The sequence below is a fragment of the Thunnus maccoyii genome, chromosome 17, assembly GCF_910596095.1.
Source record: "Thunnus maccoyii chromosome 17, fThuMac1.1, whole genome shotgun sequence".
Taxonomy (NCBI): domain Eukaryota; kingdom Metazoa; phylum Chordata; class Actinopteri; order Scombriformes; family Scombridae; genus Thunnus; species Thunnus maccoyii.
In genome coordinates, this window is record NC_056549.1 from 12881896 (window position 1) to 12898996 (window position 17101).

The 17101-nt window shown below is 40.3% G+C and overlaps 2 protein-coding genes across 4 annotated transcripts; one reads left to right on the forward strand and one right to left on the reverse strand.

The window, feature by feature from the left end:
- Positions 1-5174: 5174 nt before the first annotated feature.
- pigh (phosphatidylinositol glycan anchor biosynthesis, class H) lies at positions 5175-7534 on the reverse strand. Its single transcript, XM_042390000.1, has 4 exons — positions 7074-7534; positions 6142-6351; positions 5923-6006; positions 5175-5780 (listed from the first exon to the last, which is right to left on the reverse strand). Exons 1-4 carry the CDS (start codon positions 7251-7253, stop codon positions 5709-5711), a joined length of 546 nt encoding a protein of 181 aa, XP_042245934.1. The 5' UTR covers positions 7254-7534; the 3' UTR covers positions 5175-5708.
- A 282-nt stretch (positions 7535-7816) lies between these two features.
- Positions 7817-17080, forward strand: zfyve1 (zinc finger, FYVE domain containing 1). 3 transcript variants are annotated; one of them, XM_042389993.1, is made up of 13 exons: positions 7817-7854; positions 9321-9693; positions 9787-10030; positions 10163-10423; positions 10510-10724; positions 11710-11816; positions 12308-12416; positions 12493-12590; positions 12905-13022; positions 13449-13619; positions 14228-14408; positions 14651-14764; positions 15371-17080. In XM_042389993.1, exons 2-13 carry the CDS (start codon positions 9367-9369, stop codon positions 15601-15603), a joined length of 2178 nt encoding a protein of 725 aa, XP_042245927.1. In that variant the 5' UTR covers positions 7817-7854; positions 9321-9366; the 3' UTR covers positions 15604-17080. The 3 variants fall into 3 exon arrangements, with proteins under 3 accessions (XP_042245927.1, XP_042245926.1, XP_042245925.1); XM_042389992.1 differs by lacking the exon at positions 7817-7854 and adding an exon at positions 7863-8270; XM_042389991.1 differs by lacking the exon at positions 7817-7854 and having other exon boundaries at positions 8960-9693.
- Positions 17081-17101: the final 21 nt, after the last annotated feature.

The window sequence follows — 17101 nt, forward strand, 5'->3', positions numbered from 1 at the left end:
TGCCTCTTGAAAACAAGGAGAGGCTAAAGCTGTAGATTATCACTGACACAGAAGTGCAGCAGACTGAAACAGCAATACTCCTCCGCTGGACCAACTCCCTCAGCTGTTAGTTTTATAACTAACCTTATTTTTTTAATCACGCTCAGTAACTGTGTGAGAGGTCCTCGAATATGATTGATTGAGTTTAGATACGTGTTTCCATTCTGTTGAGATACAGTTCTAGGTTATTCTGGATGTGTCATGTAGTCATGATGTAACAGAAACTTGCTTTGGGGCTTCCTAAGAGACAGGACAACGAGACAACCCGGAGGATGAATCACATCATTTTCTAGAGAATGTCGCCTTCACTGTTAACACCAGGTACATTTTAGTGATATAAAGTCACTGTCTGGTTAAATCTTACTTTTCCAAAATCTCAACTTTTTATGATCCATCAGAAAAGTTTCAAGAAAAAAGTGAGATTGTGCTCAATGCATACATGTAGGTGTTAACTGAGAGGGATTTTTTTTTATCCAATAGACAATAAAAGACAACAGAGTTATTGTACAATCGGTGGGTAATTCTTGTGTTGCATTTACCAATGACGGAAGACATTCCCCCGTCCACCCCCTCCCCAAAAAGTTAATCCTATCTTTCATCTTCATCATATCTTAATCCTCACTCATCCTCTCCATTGTCTGCTACATGTGATGTCATTTCACGTGTGTAGCGCACACCATTGGTATGCGGGGGTATTTATGAACGAGTGACATAGCATCTTCAAAATTCACATCTCTGCAACAGCTGATTACAGAGCAGGCATACGTCTCCTTGACACACATTATCTGTGCATGCCTATCTATTAACAGACACAAAGGAAATACTCCTCTACATCAGTAACCATCTGTGGGGAGTTTTTCAGTGCTAGGATGATGCACGATTACAGTTGACACGAAAGCTAAAGATAAGAGACTCAGGCAGGTTTTAGAAAAAGTATTAAAATGGCATCATCAATACCATAAAAGTTGATTGGTTTGTTTGTGGTCTGCATGATTTATTATTTAAAAAGCAATAAAACACTCCATGAATTAGAAAACCCCCTCTAAAGTCAGATTTCTTTATTAAAGGCCTTTTTATTTTATTGCCTTTAAAGTTTTATGCAAACCACATTTCTGACTCAATCAGTGGTCACAGACACTGCAGCACCACTGAGAGTGAAGAAACTTCAGGGGTTGTTATCAAACAGCAATACTATATGAGTGACATGGGAGTTGGAATAGAGCTATTTAATGAGGAGACACACACACACACACACACACAAAGGAGGGACAATCAAATCACAAATTTCCAAAACCAAAAAGCATCGCTGTACCAGCACAGATATGGCCAGAGGATTTGAATATGGCAGTTTAGACCTACTTTTATACACACATAAACACATAATCCCGCATACACACTCACGCCATGGCAGAGCTTTCTTTTTTTTTTCTTTTTTTTTTCCTTTGAGACAAACAGAGAAAACGGATGTGTGTTTGCAGGTAGCTCTCCCTGCTGTCAGCTCTCCTTGACAGACCAGTAGAGCAGGCTTCTCGCTCCCTTATCTGGTGACAGCTGGTCTGACAAGAAGTTCATCTCACTTACCTCACATTTACCAGGTGACGCTGCAAAGGGCGTGGCCTGAGAAGAGTCAGTTTCATTTGTTTCATTGTACTTTTAAAAAAAAATTTGCATCTTAACAAGAAGGAGGGAACTTGGCTGTCATGGTGCCAGAGGTTAAACTCGATCACTACTTCATATTTACAGTATCTTTTAAGGGTTTAAAGCAGGCACACAGGCTGGATGGGTAAATACATTTTGGCAACGTCCACTCTGAAGTTCAACATTGTCTTCTGTGAGAGGACCAAAGGAGGGCAAGCACTGGACTTTCCTGTCCAGGAAGGAAACCGGTCTCTGAGCAAATATGAGCACGTCTTCCCCTGAAGAAAAAAAAAAACAATTAATCACACTGTTTGCAGACGTCTAAAGCCACACAATGTCATTTCCTTTAGTTACAGGGTTGATTGATTACATAAATATTCAAGTCTTTGAACATATTACATTAAATTTATCTGCAAGGTCATTTTCAAAGTCACGGCCTCAGTCGTTTATCAGGGTGGGATCCTGCATCCCGTAGTCATTTGAAATCAATACTACAGAAACATTGAACTACAAAATCTAGGACAAAACCCCACCCAGGTTTAATTTATGGACTCTGCAGTTTAGAAGTTGCATCATTTGGATAGAAGTTGGGGGATTTTTTTGGGGTGCGATTACGTCAGTGAGGATTAGAAACTTGCGCATGCATGGTTTCCTATATTTCCACATTGAGCTGTAGCAGCTTTACCTTCAAGATCATATTACCAAAACAGTTCCAGAGAATTTGATAAGTGATCCTTTCTGCCAAGACCGGTTCTGCAATGCCACCCAAGACTCAGCTCTGCCTTATCTGCACTTCTGTTGTCATTAATAAGGAAACATTCTAGTTTTCTAGTTTAGTGTGGAGGAAGCTGAGCACTGTTGAACATGAATCGATATTGTTCTCTCTAAATGTGCACACGTATCATTGTATTGTAATGCTTCAGTTAGTGAAAATCCATAAATCAATAAATGTGCAGTATAAATGATTTTTGTCACTACCTTTTTGAATTTGATTATTTTAAAAGTACTTAATCTAACTTATTCTTGGCATTTTCACTACAGTTTGCTTTTTCTTGCTTGGGTCTGGCTACATTAGCCTGTCCTCAGTGGATGCGCATAATAAAAGCAAACATCAGTTTGGACAGAGAGGTTATCGGGTACATTTTGAGTGTTGGAGAGAAGAACAATGAGGTTGTTCAGTTGGGGTCCCCAGGGTTTACTCCAGTGACAAACAAGTCAGTGGATCCAGCCTAAAGTGATATGGAAATTCACAGTATTAACTTCCCACATTACAAAGAAATTGCAGCGAACTCTTTCCATAATTTTCCATGACAGACTCCATAGATAAAACTGCTGTCAGGAGAATATGTAAATGCATGTCCTACAGGAAGATACACTTCCATATGAGACCACAACACTGTGCACGTGAGTTCAGCAGTGAGAAAATGACCGGTGATCTCCCTCTGATGTTACCGGGCGTGTAGGGAGGAGGGATTTTTTTGAGATTCAAATCCAAACTGACATCACGTTACACCTGCCTGTATGGCGGGGAGGTGGAGTGGATAAACTGACACATTTAAAACAATAACGTGACTCTTTCTCTCTTCAGCACCTGTCAGCCAGGAACTCAAGAAAAACAAAACAAAGACACAACATTACATTGAATAAAGGCATTCTAGGAAGACACTTCCTGTTGTGCCAACTGCCATTTCTGTTATTTCTGTACGTTTTATCGTTGTTTGCATCTATTTATTGTTAAAACAATTTTGTATAAATGTGTGACTTATCGTAAAAATCTCTGAATGTGTAATGATTGTGTTATGGTGCGTGTGGGTTTGTGTGTGTGCACTGCAGGTGGTAAAGCGGCAACTCCCAGCTCAGTGGGGATCCCAACTAAACCATGAGGTTCTCACACCCAAAACACTAAGCAGATTTCAAATGTCTACTGTTTAAGTAACAGAGACAGATAGAGACAGATAGATGAGACAGATAAAACACAACTTTAATGAAAACTGAGGGGAACATGAAGTGTAGTGGGAGTGTTATCACTATTACTGGAAGAAGGAACATCCACAGGAATACTGTAGGTGAACCAAAAAAGTTAAAGTGCCATTACAGCCCCATTATAAACAGGGGTAATTAACAGTCCACACCTCTGGATGAAGAAAGCCTCACTGTGTTTTTGGCCTGCCAAACCTCTACACAACCTTTGATTTACACTCAGGGGGTGAGTGGGGGTGCTCGTTTATGAGGCCTATTCAACAGCCCTTAGGTGTCACTCCTGGTCACTCCCAGGTTCTCTCCTCTGCTTGGTTCCTGGCTGTTTCGCACCTCCAGGAGGGACTATTATCCTGTCAGAGGGTCACTCTTCACAGCAGCGTAACGCTTCGCCCCGTGAAAGTCACACCCTTCTGCTTGTTTTGTTGGCCTGTGGAGCACCGAGTTCACACACAGGTCTGACTCGGAGCTGCAGATGGTCATCGAGAATAAGAATGGATGGAAAGAACAAGGCCTGGAGGGGAAACACAGGCCAAGCAGTGGTGAAAACAAGGGCTCTGAACTTAAAACTGTGGGCAATGGAGACCCATAAAACTTTCAGTCATATTGTCATATATTAGTTACAACCACAAGGCATTTTGAGCAAGAATGGATTCTTGTCTTGGCAGAAACTGTTTAACACATACTCTGTGTTAATATACAACATAGCAATTTACTTAAAAGGTGCCACAGTAAATACTGAGTGAATGCTCTGCACTCAAAAGCCCTTGCTTCCTTACTTCTGAGTTATTCAAAAGTATTTAGTATCAATATTAATTGTGAGTTCAAAAATAAACTTATTAGACCTCGAGAAATGATCTGAGACAAAATATAGATCTGGCATCATACTTTTTGTAGTCAGCATTTATATTCTTATATTATTAAGAAATCTCATCAGGAGTTAAGGCCAATACTACTGATACTGTTAGTAGTGTCATTCCTCTGCAACAAAAGTCCATTTGAACCTGATTCTACATACACTCATTAATGTCACTTGGCCTGTCAGGTAACCTCGAGTAACATTTCTGAAAACAGGTCTTGCTATCACAAGTTCGGTGACAACTACGCCTAAACATGACCAACTACCTCAGGAAATGAAGGTACACATAGTTATGAGGAAGTGAAAATGTATTTGAGGAAGAAGGCTTGGATGTTTACTTGTAAATATGTACTGTACATACAGCACATCTATCGTTGCATATTCATACATCTGTTTATACCACTTCTAAAACTTTCAGCTTTTATATACTATAATATGTATAATCAAAAGCAGTCTCCTTCTGTCATTAAAAGCAGTTTACATAAGGGGACTATCAAACAGAGCTGAGTCATAACTTCAATTTTCAACCGTTTGGATAAATGAATGAGCTGGAGTCAGTGTGGTGCTGCCCCCTACAGAGGAAGGAAAGTAAAGCTCCTCAAAAACACAAGAACCGCATATAAACTGTCTACCAATGCTGGTAAATAATGGGTGTATCAGCAACAGTAATCAAGACTTTTTAATATTTTGTAACAAAAAAAATGGTTTTCATCCAAAAATAGTGTGGATACAGAATACAGATTCGGACAGAATACAGAAATTGGCATAATAAGTCACTTGAAAACTAAATTCATAAATAAGTTAGAAAGCAAAAATCTTAAATATGGTCTATCATTTAATACAGTGTCAGTTACAAGGTCAGGCTGTTAAGGTTTAAACAGGTGATCTAAGACTAGAGCTATTTTTCATATATTATTCAAGTAACTATACAACAAAGTACATCATAAAGTCATTATAAAACTAATATTTTTCTTTCTAAAATGTGGTAACACTTTCTTTGGTATCTAACAGATTACATTCTCATCTTGTGTGTGTTTCAACATACAGGTGAGAAAAGGAGAAATAGAAAATTACCATGAAAAATACACAATGCATCAAATCACAGTACAGATGTACCAAAATACCCCCCCTCCCCTTTTGCAAGAAAATATTGAAGACATGTTGCATGACCAGAAACATTGTTCAGTGTATGACGTCAGCACTTTGAAAGAATCTCCTGACAGCTTTTGTAAACCTTAACCAAGCAGTTCAGCCTCGGCTTCGAACTCTGAAAGATAAAGAAAGGGACATAAATTAGAAACAAGTTCTTCTTATAATTATTATTAATATTATATTTTATACAGGAGGAAGACAAACACCAAAAGCAAGTTGCCTTTTGAGATATCAGAACACCTTGCATTCATCCTCACCTGAAACAATGGCACCACACTTGACACTGCATTAGGGTCTGAAGAGTCCTTCAACAGTACACAAAGGTAGTAGATGATCTGATGCTGGAATAAAAATGTTAAACATCAACCAACTCATCTTATAAAAGTATAAACTGATATGACTGTAGTGTGAATAATATAGAATAACGATATAACTACTATACATTTGCACACAGGGCTATACGTTTCTTTAATTACCATGTAAATAGCTTCATTGATGACAATGTCCTTGATCTTGCTCATCTCAATGAAACTGGTCGTCTCACGTCCTGAGGCGTAGCTGGAGGACACCTGAATGCCTAAGGAGCCAATGACCAGCAGGGACTCGTGGTCCACCTTCACAAAGTGGATGTGAAGCATCATGCCGACCAAGGTGATGAGTATAGCGCTGGACAGAACAGCAGTGTTCTGTGAGAGAGGGAAGATATTTCAAGATGTGTGTTTATATGAATCATTATATTCAACATACAAACAAAAAGGATTTTCTGAAAACTATTTTACACGTCACATAAACCATCAGTAACAATTAAAACAGCATCAGTCCCGATACTGATACCTGGGCTTTGGGTATCAGCCGATATTGAGTACCAATCCGATACCAGTGTTTAATAAGCTGTATGCCTCAATGTGTGGAAGAGACTGTAATCATTCTTTATGTGTAAGGCAACATCAGACTTGATTTAAACATGCCTAACTTTGTAAAATAAAATGTAACAAATAAATACATAGATATAAATTTACTGAGATATTTTTTTTTATTAAAATAACGGTATCTGACCCATTGTCATAGATACCAGTACAGCTATTTGAGTCAGTATCGGACCAATATCCGGTATCAATATCGGTGGATCTTTAATATCATGGGTAAATTAATAATTGTTATTAGACCTGGACAATACTCACAAAAAAAAAAAATCAAATAATGCAATATTTTTTGTCTGAATGCCTAATGTGACATATCAATTATGTGGCAATATGACCATTGGTGCTTTTATACAGTAAGAAGTATTTCAGTTGAGTTTTTAGTTAAATTATATTTTTATGGGCAGGGGAAACTATCGGACACACGGAAACGTTGTATTTCGATTCTATAATAACAGTTTTACACTAAATCGACGGATTAGTCATACCTGTGTGAAGAAGAACACGGCGTATGCGAAAAGCCACACAGAGCAGGTGTACGCCATCACTTTGCCGATGGACACTTTGGGGGAGCTGACAGTAAACTCCCTGCAAAAGCTGGAGTGACTCTGACAGTCCAGAGATATGGCTTTGCCACTGATGTCGGTGAAGGTTTCGTCCTCCATCATACACGCACACAATACAAACGCGGAGAGTAAAGTAGAAAGGCGAGCATTGATTGAACTCTCCGACCTAACACTGTTGCTAGGTTAGCAATGAGCTAACGTTAGCTATCCGTGAACAGGCAAGGTCAGCGGCGTATGAGGATATAAAGTTGTGCTTTCTTTGCGACGCGAATTAGGAAAACATGACTGCATGCATACAATGCTAAATTACTGCAATTAAATAGAAAATAAGAAAAGAAACAACATCACTAGTGAATACCCGGAATAAATACAACCGAAGTGATGCCAAAATCAAGCCTCACTTTGGGTACACTCGTTATTAACACCGGGTCGTCCGTGCTTATCAATTGAAGTGGCTTAAATAAAGTGCAATAAGCAACGCACAGTAGTAAACTCACAACAACAAGAGGCTTTCAAATATTTAATATATCTAATAATAAACTATATATGACACAGTGCTTGATATTAACACGCTGTGCTAGTATATCAAGTGCTGTCTCCGTCCACCCGGGTTAGCTTCGGTGTACGCTGACGACAAATACAAGCGGACCCAATAGCAGCTGGAAGGTGCGCAGCATTATGGGCAGCCGTCATTACGCTCTCTGTAAGTAGCCGAGTAGCTTTTGTTAAGCTAACTATAGAAACCATTCGGAAAGTAAAAGTTAGTATAGATAATATAAAACAAGAAGACAACGGTTTAAATAGAATAACACGCAGTGGTTTAATGCTTGTCATTTCACGCTACTCCATGGTCCTTCATTTCCCAAAATGCATTGTGTTTGTAATGACTTTTGACCTCTGGATAAAAACAAGCCGATCAGCTGGTGTGAGAGCAACAACATCTACAGGAGTCTGACACAAAACTGCTCAAGCCAGCTGACTTTTTCCACCAACGTTAGCTGTGTGTGTCAGTCGGCGGTGTGTTATTAGATAGTCTACGTGTCCAGTTATAGACTGTGCTGAGGCAGCGTTTTACTTAACGAGTCAGTCGACGTCGGTCGGACTGGCAGCCACTGCTAGGTCAGTTGACTGAAATGAAGGTTGTTTTTTTCAGCAGTGTGTCTCTTTGTTTAGCTAATGGTAGATAAAATTATTAGTTACCGAGTTTCTTAGCGTATTTTTAAGCCAAAGGGATGAGCATACCGGGCTAACGTACCTTCTTAAGGAGCAACTCATCTGATCTGTATAGTATTACTAAATCAAGACAAGGGATGCTGGGTAGATAATGTTGGCTAGCAAACTGTTGTGCCAAAGAACATAAAGTAATAACATACATATCTGGGCATGTGTGTTTGATATTGCTGCCTGGACTTGCTTTACTACAGACTGAATGCCCTTATTGATAGTTAGCAGAAATAATTTGTGCTCATATCATCTGATAATCTCATAGCACATGATTCGACAGTATTGCACATTAGTGAATTGGCTTTTAGGAGAGTTTGATCAAAAAAAGGTTGTATCACATGTGGTTGTAGAGATTTACTTAACAGTGCCATAATCTTGTGTCTTCCACTACATTGTTTTTGCAATCCTAATTACTCTTAGTAAGGGCTGGGCAGTATATCATTATTATATCGATATCGTGATATGAGACTAGATATTGTAATATCGTGATATGGCATAAGTTTAGTCTTTTCCTGGTTTTAAAGGCTGTATTACACTAAAGTGATGTCATTTTCTGAACTTACCAGACTGTTCTAGCTGTTTTATTATTTGCCTTTACCCATTTAGTCATTATATCCACATTGCAGATGATTATTTATCAAAAATCTCATTGTGTAAATACTTTGTGAAAGGACCAATCCCTACAATACTGTCACAATACCAATATTGAGATATTTGGCCAAAAATATTGTGATATTTGATTTTGTCCATATTGCCCAGCTCTACTCTCAGTCATAGTTCCCGTCTGTTATCAACACCGAGGGTATTGTACTGACCTGTGAGGTTTGACATTAGTGGTCAAGGTCCAGCTGTAGATAAAGAAATGAACACAATCCTAGTCTGTCAGGAGAGCTATGCCTGTGGGGGTTCCGATGAGGCTGCGTTTGAATGTGATGAATGCGGCAGCTTGCAGTGTGCCCGTTGTGAACTGGAGCTCCATCGCCAGGAGCGGATGAGGAATCATGACCGGGTCAAGATTGCGCCAGGCCACGTTCCTTTCTGTGATTCATGCAAAGGTGACAGCAGCTGCTCTGCCAACGGTGGACGGCTCAGAGCGGTGGTGCGCTGCCAGGGTTGTAAGATCAACCTGTGTCTGGACTGCCAGAAACGCACCCACAGCGGAGTTAACAAGAGAAAGCACCCGCTGACACCCTACCCTCCAGCCAAAGCTCCCCACGAGAACAATGTGACGGCTGGGGAGTCAGAGATTGAGATCCTGAAAGCCAAGCTGGAGAAAGTGTGCAGCTTCCTTTTGGTGGATGAGAAGGAGGAGATGCGTGTAAGTGCCTGGAAAAAACCTTTAAAACTTTTCATAGCATCTTGTATTAATGTGATGTCATGACAATGGGGTTTATCTTGTGTGGATTCTTAGGTGAAGGATGAGGAGGAGTTTGTGAGCAGACTGGATTGCAGACCAGATGAGCTCCTCAAGGTAGTCTCCATCTTTGGAAACACCGGGGAGGGCAAGTCTCACACCCTGAACCATACATTTTTCCTCGGGAGAGAAGTGTTCAAGACCTCCCCCACCCAAGAGTCCTGCACGGTGGGTGTGTGGGCAGCTATGGACCCTGTACACCAGGTGGTAGTCATCGACACAGAGGGACTACTCGGAGCTGGTATGTGACAAATAATGTGTTTGCTCAGTTGTATAATATAAACAAAGATAGCAGGTTTCTGTTTTCACAATTACCACTTAAGCTTAAACAAATATTTCAGGTATTTACTATTCTCTTTTCACTGGTAATCAGGAGCCAACCAAGGTCAGCGAACCCGGCTGCTCCTCAAGGTCCTGGCTATCTCTGATGTGGTCATCTATCGTACCCACGCTGACCGTCTCCATGACGATCTCTTCAAGTTTCTCGGTGATGCCTCAGATGCCTACCTTAAACATTTCACCAGGGAGCTAAAAGCCACTACCACCCGCTGTGGTCTAGATGTTCCTTTGTCCACTCTGGGCCCTGCTGTCATCATCTTCCATGAGACTGTCCACACAAAGCTGTTAGGATCGGGTAAATCAAATCATGTCATCATTAAAGATGCTTCTTCTCCTTCACGCCCTTTTCGGTCTGTGACATTATTTGTTCTGTGTCTCTAGACAAACCGTCTGAATCGGCAGATCGTCTGCTCCAGGAGCGTTTCAGGAAACTGGGTCTGTTTCCTGAAGCATTTAGCTCCGTCCAGTACCGTGGAACTCGAACCTACAACCCCCCTACAGACTTCAGTGGTCTGCTGCGCAACCTGGAGCAGCAGCTGGACAACAACACCACCCGTTCGCCTCGTTCTGCCAGTGTCATCTACAAGGCTCTGCAAGTAGGAATGCTTGATTGATGCACAGTGTTCCCACGGAAGTCTTAAATTAGACTTTAAGGTCATAAAATGTCTTAAAAAGTCTTATTTTAGTTATGGTAGGTCTTAAATTAAAACTTATTTAAATATGGTTTGGTCTTCAGTCATGACTCAGTCCAGTCCAGCTCCTTCTTTTCGTTTTCCGGTCATGTTTTGATCGGTGCTCCACAGGCCGCCACCTGCTCTGACGAAGGTAACAGGATTAAAGAAGAACACAAACAGTACAGATGATGCTCAGCTAAAGACAGTTAGCCAGGGGGTTCAGAGACGACACAAAGTCCTCTGTTATAGTCCTCTGATAGTTGCTAGAATCTGGATAATGATGTTTTTTGGTGCGGAGCTGCAACGGCAAACATGAAGGAGAACTTGCTGACCGCTTAGCTGGTGTTTACAGATTTAATGGGCTGCTTAAGTGAATGAAAGACTGATATACATGATAAGATATACTGTAATGTATATGTATCTTAATGGAGAGAATTAACTATAGTCGACTCTGTGAGTGCAAGAACGATTCCAAGCAAATTGTAATTAAAATATAATTTTTAAATTAAAATTGTTTCATTTAACACAAAGAGTTTTATCTAATGCCAAGCATAACAGTGGGACACAGTTTAGATTGTTATATGGAGATACAAAAATATCCAGGAAAATATCCCTGTTAATATTGTCAAGTTGATTTCAAACATAAAGCACAGCCCTAATGTGCATTCATTCTGCTGTGGACAGGGTATTAAATTTTCTCTGTCGAGGTCTTAAAAAGCATCAAATTTGATTTCAAAAAGTGTGCAGCAACTCTAAATTAGTAAGTCTGGGTTGTATAGTCACGCATCTGGACATTTTATCATGTGATTTAATGCATTCAGCTGACACTGTAAAGCCATCATGATCTACAGTTAATGTTATTGACTCTTCCTATCCCTTAATCTCTCCCCGTAACTCCTTCCATCAGGCCCTGAGCGAACGTTTCAGTGGGGAGATTCCAGACGAGCACATGACCAGTAACTCCTTCTTTCCAGATGAATATTTCACCTGCTCCAGCCTCTGCCTCAGCTGTGGGTATGTGTCTCTCTCCTTGCTGCAACAATTGCAGTTCATTATCAAAAAGCAGAAATGAGCATTCATTATACTGAAAAAACAAATATGACATTCATTCAAATGAACATTCTCAGATGTTACAGCGGCCTGCTGAGGTATGATGAAGGTTCACATGCTGGCTTCTGGTTTTATGAAGCTACGATTAAATCGATTTAGCTTTTTATACTTTACAAGTATATGGCAGCTAAGTCTGATTTTATCATGAGCAAAACATTATACCTGTTCATTAGTGATTTTATTTAGGGGGATCCATGAGCAACAACATTCACATGAGGTGTAAATGAACAAGTAAATGATCTCATTATTAAATGATAAAGTAATTCAACAGCATTTCATTTGAATCATTTTTTTAAAAAAGCCAGGACCCTCAAAGAACCATCATTATTTTTATCCCTTTAATATTTGCAAGCAAACAAATTCTGGCCTTTGACTCGGTTTGCTCCCATTTTCAGTTCAGGCTGTAAGAAAAGCATGAATCACCTAAAGGAGGGACTCGACCACGAAGCAAAACATCGATGCCGCTACTCTGCGCAGTATGACAACCGCATCTACACTTGCAAGGCAAGTACAAACACACATGCACACAGTGAATTAGCCTGCTTGATGTGGTTCTGAGTGTATGTGTTGAACCTCTCAGGCCTGCTACGAGGGAGGGAAGGAGGTAATAGTGGTTCCTAAAACGACAGCCTCGTCTGACTCACCGTGGTTTGGTTTGGCCATCTACGCCTGGTCTGGGTGAGTCCAGCTGCCACAGAACCATTTGGACAATGACTGGAAATGACTTCCTTGCTAACACAAATGATCGGAGACATAGTCATTCATTAAGGTGAAAAACTGGAAAAAACCTCTAAGCGTGATCAACCCACGTGTAAAATTGGAACATTGTACTCATTGACTTTTAGCTTGTTCAGTTATAACAGGAAATGCTATGACAAATGTATTGTATTTGGTTTTTACATGTAAGCAGGTTATAATACATGTAAAAAGCTCTAAAGCGACATAATCATAATCCATAATACTGGTACTGAGTTTATTTCATCTTTGTCCAGGTATGTAATCGAGTGCCCCAACTGTGCAGTGATTTACAGAAGCAGGCAGTACTGGTATGGAAACCAGGACCCAGTGGAAACAGTGGTCAGAACAGAGATCCAGCACATCTGGCCCGGGGTAAGGCTGCAGCAGAACAGCCTAAATGAGATTCTGCTTAAACCAATTAAAAAAAGTTGCAAGCCAAGATTTCAGGTTTTAAGTCAAATGAATGTTGTCAAGTCCATTGTGAGCTGCATTTTCAGTTAATTCTTGCCAGTTAGTCATATATAGATGCCCAGAATAACTAGTATCATGTTATAATATTGATCAAAAGGGAGCAAAATGAGTATAAATGTCAAACCTAAATCAACAGTGTCAAATTATTGTATTTCTGTCAAAATACAAGTCTGTGAGAGTGAAGCACACATGTAGTATCATCACTGAAATACTTAACCAACACAATTAATGTTAAATTAACTATATATACAGGGTACAGTATGATATGCACATCAGAAGCTTTGTTATAAGTATGTACTCTTTGCTCTCCTCTTGTCTGCTTTTCAGTCTGATGGTTTTTTGAAAGACAACAACAATGCTGCACAGAGGTTGCTGGATGGAGTGAAATACATTTCTCAGTCCGTGTCTGAACTCAGCGTCAAACCTGCCAAAGCAGTTACCTCCTGGCTCACTGACCAGATCGCTCCCACCTACTGGAAACCCAACTCTCTTATCCTGGTACATAACTAGAATTGAACCAAAACTAGAAAAATATACAAACACAAAGTAAAAAAAAAACTCAATGCCAGAGAAAGCAACAAAACCATGAGTGCATGCAGGTTCTCACACATCCACAACCCTAGAGCCCACTTTGAGAACCACCAGCCTAGAGCAAATGAGGGGCTATAGAGTCCTATGTTGTCATTCATTTCAGTAAAACCCAACTTGATACACAGTTCAGAGTCTGAATGAACTTGGTTTAGCATTTTTACTCAAGTTATTTGACACTTAACAGTTAAATCGGTTTCTACAGAATCGTTAAGCAGTTTGAAACATGCAGTAATTATGCAAAATTTAAAACAAAGATGTGATTTTTTCAAGAGGAACATTTGTTGCTTAGATGCAGCAGTGGTGAGGGTGAAAATGAGGACAGATGGCTTAGAGACAAATCATACTTCCAATAAGAAAAATCAGACATTATGTCCTTTTTTAGAGGTTTTACCCACAAGAGGCTAAAAAACAATTCTTGCACATACCGAAACTTTTTATTATGTCAGTTGTCAAAGTTGTTGTTTTTTTTATCAATTGAAAATAGATTCATGTAATCCCGAATGTGTGTTTTGTAGAAATGCCATAAATGTGGGGAAGAGTTCCAGGCCAATGACACCAAGCACCACTGCCGTGCCTGTGGAGAGGGTTTCTGTGATGCCTGCTCCTCTAAAACCCGGCCGGTCCCCGAGAGGGGCTGGGGCCTTGCTCCCGTTCGTGTCTGCGATGCATGTTTCCACAACAGGGGAATCCCAACTGGTATGCGTTTGGAGCTTTTGAAGTCACTCAGATATGAAAGACAAACTCTATTGTCTTCGATGGGTAAATTGTTTCTGCAGTGTGTGTGCATCAAGTAGATTCATCCGCACAGTACATGCACCCAACATCTACGTACATCCACACATACGTACATATGCATACAAACAAAACTAAACAGCTAACAAAATACATGGGTGTGTCTGCAATGTGTATGACTTGATGTGCATGTTTCTCTGTTGCAGAGTTGCTGGATGCTGCCTTGGAGGAGGAGGGAGGCACCCTGATAGCCAGGAAGGTTGGGGAGGCAGTTCAGAACACTCTAGGAGCTGTAGTCGGTGCTATCGACATACCTCTCGGTGAGCATTATCACAACGATGCAGATAAAGATCACTTCACTCCAGTCAACTATTGTTCAACAGTGAAAACAGTCAGTTAACTCCTATAAAAACAGGTCTGAATGATATTGGAGAAAAAGTTTAATTGCCATTAAAAACATTTCAAGCAGCCTGAGATCCTTTTTCTTTTAAATCACTTTTGAAGACTTATTTTTATCGAAAGCCTTTTCTTATGATTTTTCTTTGATTTTTTTGCTTATTTTTACTCTTGACTGTTGTGTTGTGCTGTGCTTTGTTCTTGGCGTTGTGCTTTGGTTTTGCACTGCTCTATTTTGGGTTTTCAGTTCGCCCGTTGTTTTTGCATTTTGTCCCTGGTGTTTTGTTTGTGGTTTTTAGTCATCCATTGTTTTTGGGTTTTGTTCATTTGTTCCTTGTGCTTGCCTTGTTTGTTCGTACATGACTGTATTTTATTGTTGTTTTGTGTGTTCGTTGTGAAGCACTTTCTAATGCTAGTTTTGACAACGTATTATTATAATTCCCCTAACTGAAGAAGTCATAATTGTTTCATCAGTCAATGGCTGCTGAGACTCATATTAACAGCTGCTGCTTCCTCTCCTGTGTGTCCAGGCCTGGTGAAAGACGCAGCACGCCCGGCCTACTGGGTCCCAGATCAGGACATCCACTCTTGCTGCGAGTGCCAGAGGGAGTTCTCCCCTCGTCTCTCCATCCATCACTGTCGCGCCTGCGGTCAGGGCGTGTGTGAAGACTGCTCCCAGGAGCGACGCGCCGTGCCCTCCCGCGGCTGGGATCATCCGGTGAGGGTCTGCAACGGCTGCAACCAAAAACCTGGGGAGCTCTAGCAGGAAGAGCAGCTGGAGTCAAAGAGAGAACGGTTACACACGCCGGCCTCTATGAAAACTGGAACTGACATTTTTGACTTTTTGACCCCTCGTCTCCGGCTTACAGGCTCCCCTGTTGTTTTTAGTGGCATTTGAGCGGCTGTCACTAGACTGTCTGTGGCAGGTTGGACCTCGTTTTTTTTAACGCTGTCCTCACTTTTCAGTCCTGTGATGCTATTTCACTTTAATATGCCTACATTTTACACTGTGAAGAATACCAGTCAGAGTGAAACTTGAATATCAAGAAGGAAAGAGATGAAACCACTCAGAGAGATATGAAACTGAGTATTGTACATGCTTGCTTGCAATTGAGTTCAGGTAAATTTTCATGTACCCCTTTTGATCTTTTCAGATTTGTAATAATGCACATGAAACACTGACCCCTTTGACAATCCCTCTCAGTGTGACCCACTAGTACAATTAGCACCTTTTTGTAGTCTGGGGATAAACATGTAAACCATTTAGTAATAGCGTTACTGACATAGCATCTTATACTGTTTCCAGCACTTTTATTCTAAGATTGTTTCTGCAGGTATCCTGGATGTAGCATTCGGAAAAATGCACTCTGATCCATGTTTGAGTGGGTCTACTGTATTTTCCTCTGCTTCACCCCTGCACGCTTTAGCTTTCCTGTCACTCTTTGGCTTCGGGAGGATTCAGCGGCCACTGGTGTACTGTAGCACAGAGATGCATTCCAACGTATATAATAACTTAGTAATAACTACTTAATAGTAATAACTACATAATCCCTATATGGTTGTTTGTGCATTTGGATTGGCGGGTTATCATAGAACAGCCTTAATAATGCTGTCCACATTGACTGTTTAAATTTTACATATAATATACATATATGGGGAAAAACGTTTACTTTAATAGGGAAATTTTTAATGGCCTTGTTTTGTTTTTAATTATGTCAAAACTACTTTCTGTTAACAAATCTGACTGATGTGGGATGAAATGCAACAAACTGCTTTTATATAGTGGCTGGCTCACAGTAGGAATATAGTGCGGAAAAAGACTTAAAACTATTTTTGAGGCTGGCCCCTCAATACGGGAGATAATTAGAAGAATAATCCTTTAATCTGTCAACTCAGGCTGTGTAGCTAGTTAGTTAGGAGCATTTAATGAGCAGCAGCAACAAGTTAAGTTACATTCAAGGTTGTCTTTACTGCAAAAAGACACTATCTGACAAATACAACATATGTTACGGTCCGGCTCTCTACTGGACGCCTCTGCATTGTGAGATCTGACTGTAGTGGAGGTTTTTTTTTCAACCGGGAGAGTTGATTATGATGTCAACAAATAAGCTGAAATCACAGACATTATCGCTGTTCTATCTCAGACAGATGTTCAGTGACTACAGATATCACACGGAACAAATCAATACCTTTATGTTCATGTATGCTCATAGAATATGTATTAAACTGCAGAAACTCAACAGTCTGTGTGTGTGTGTGTG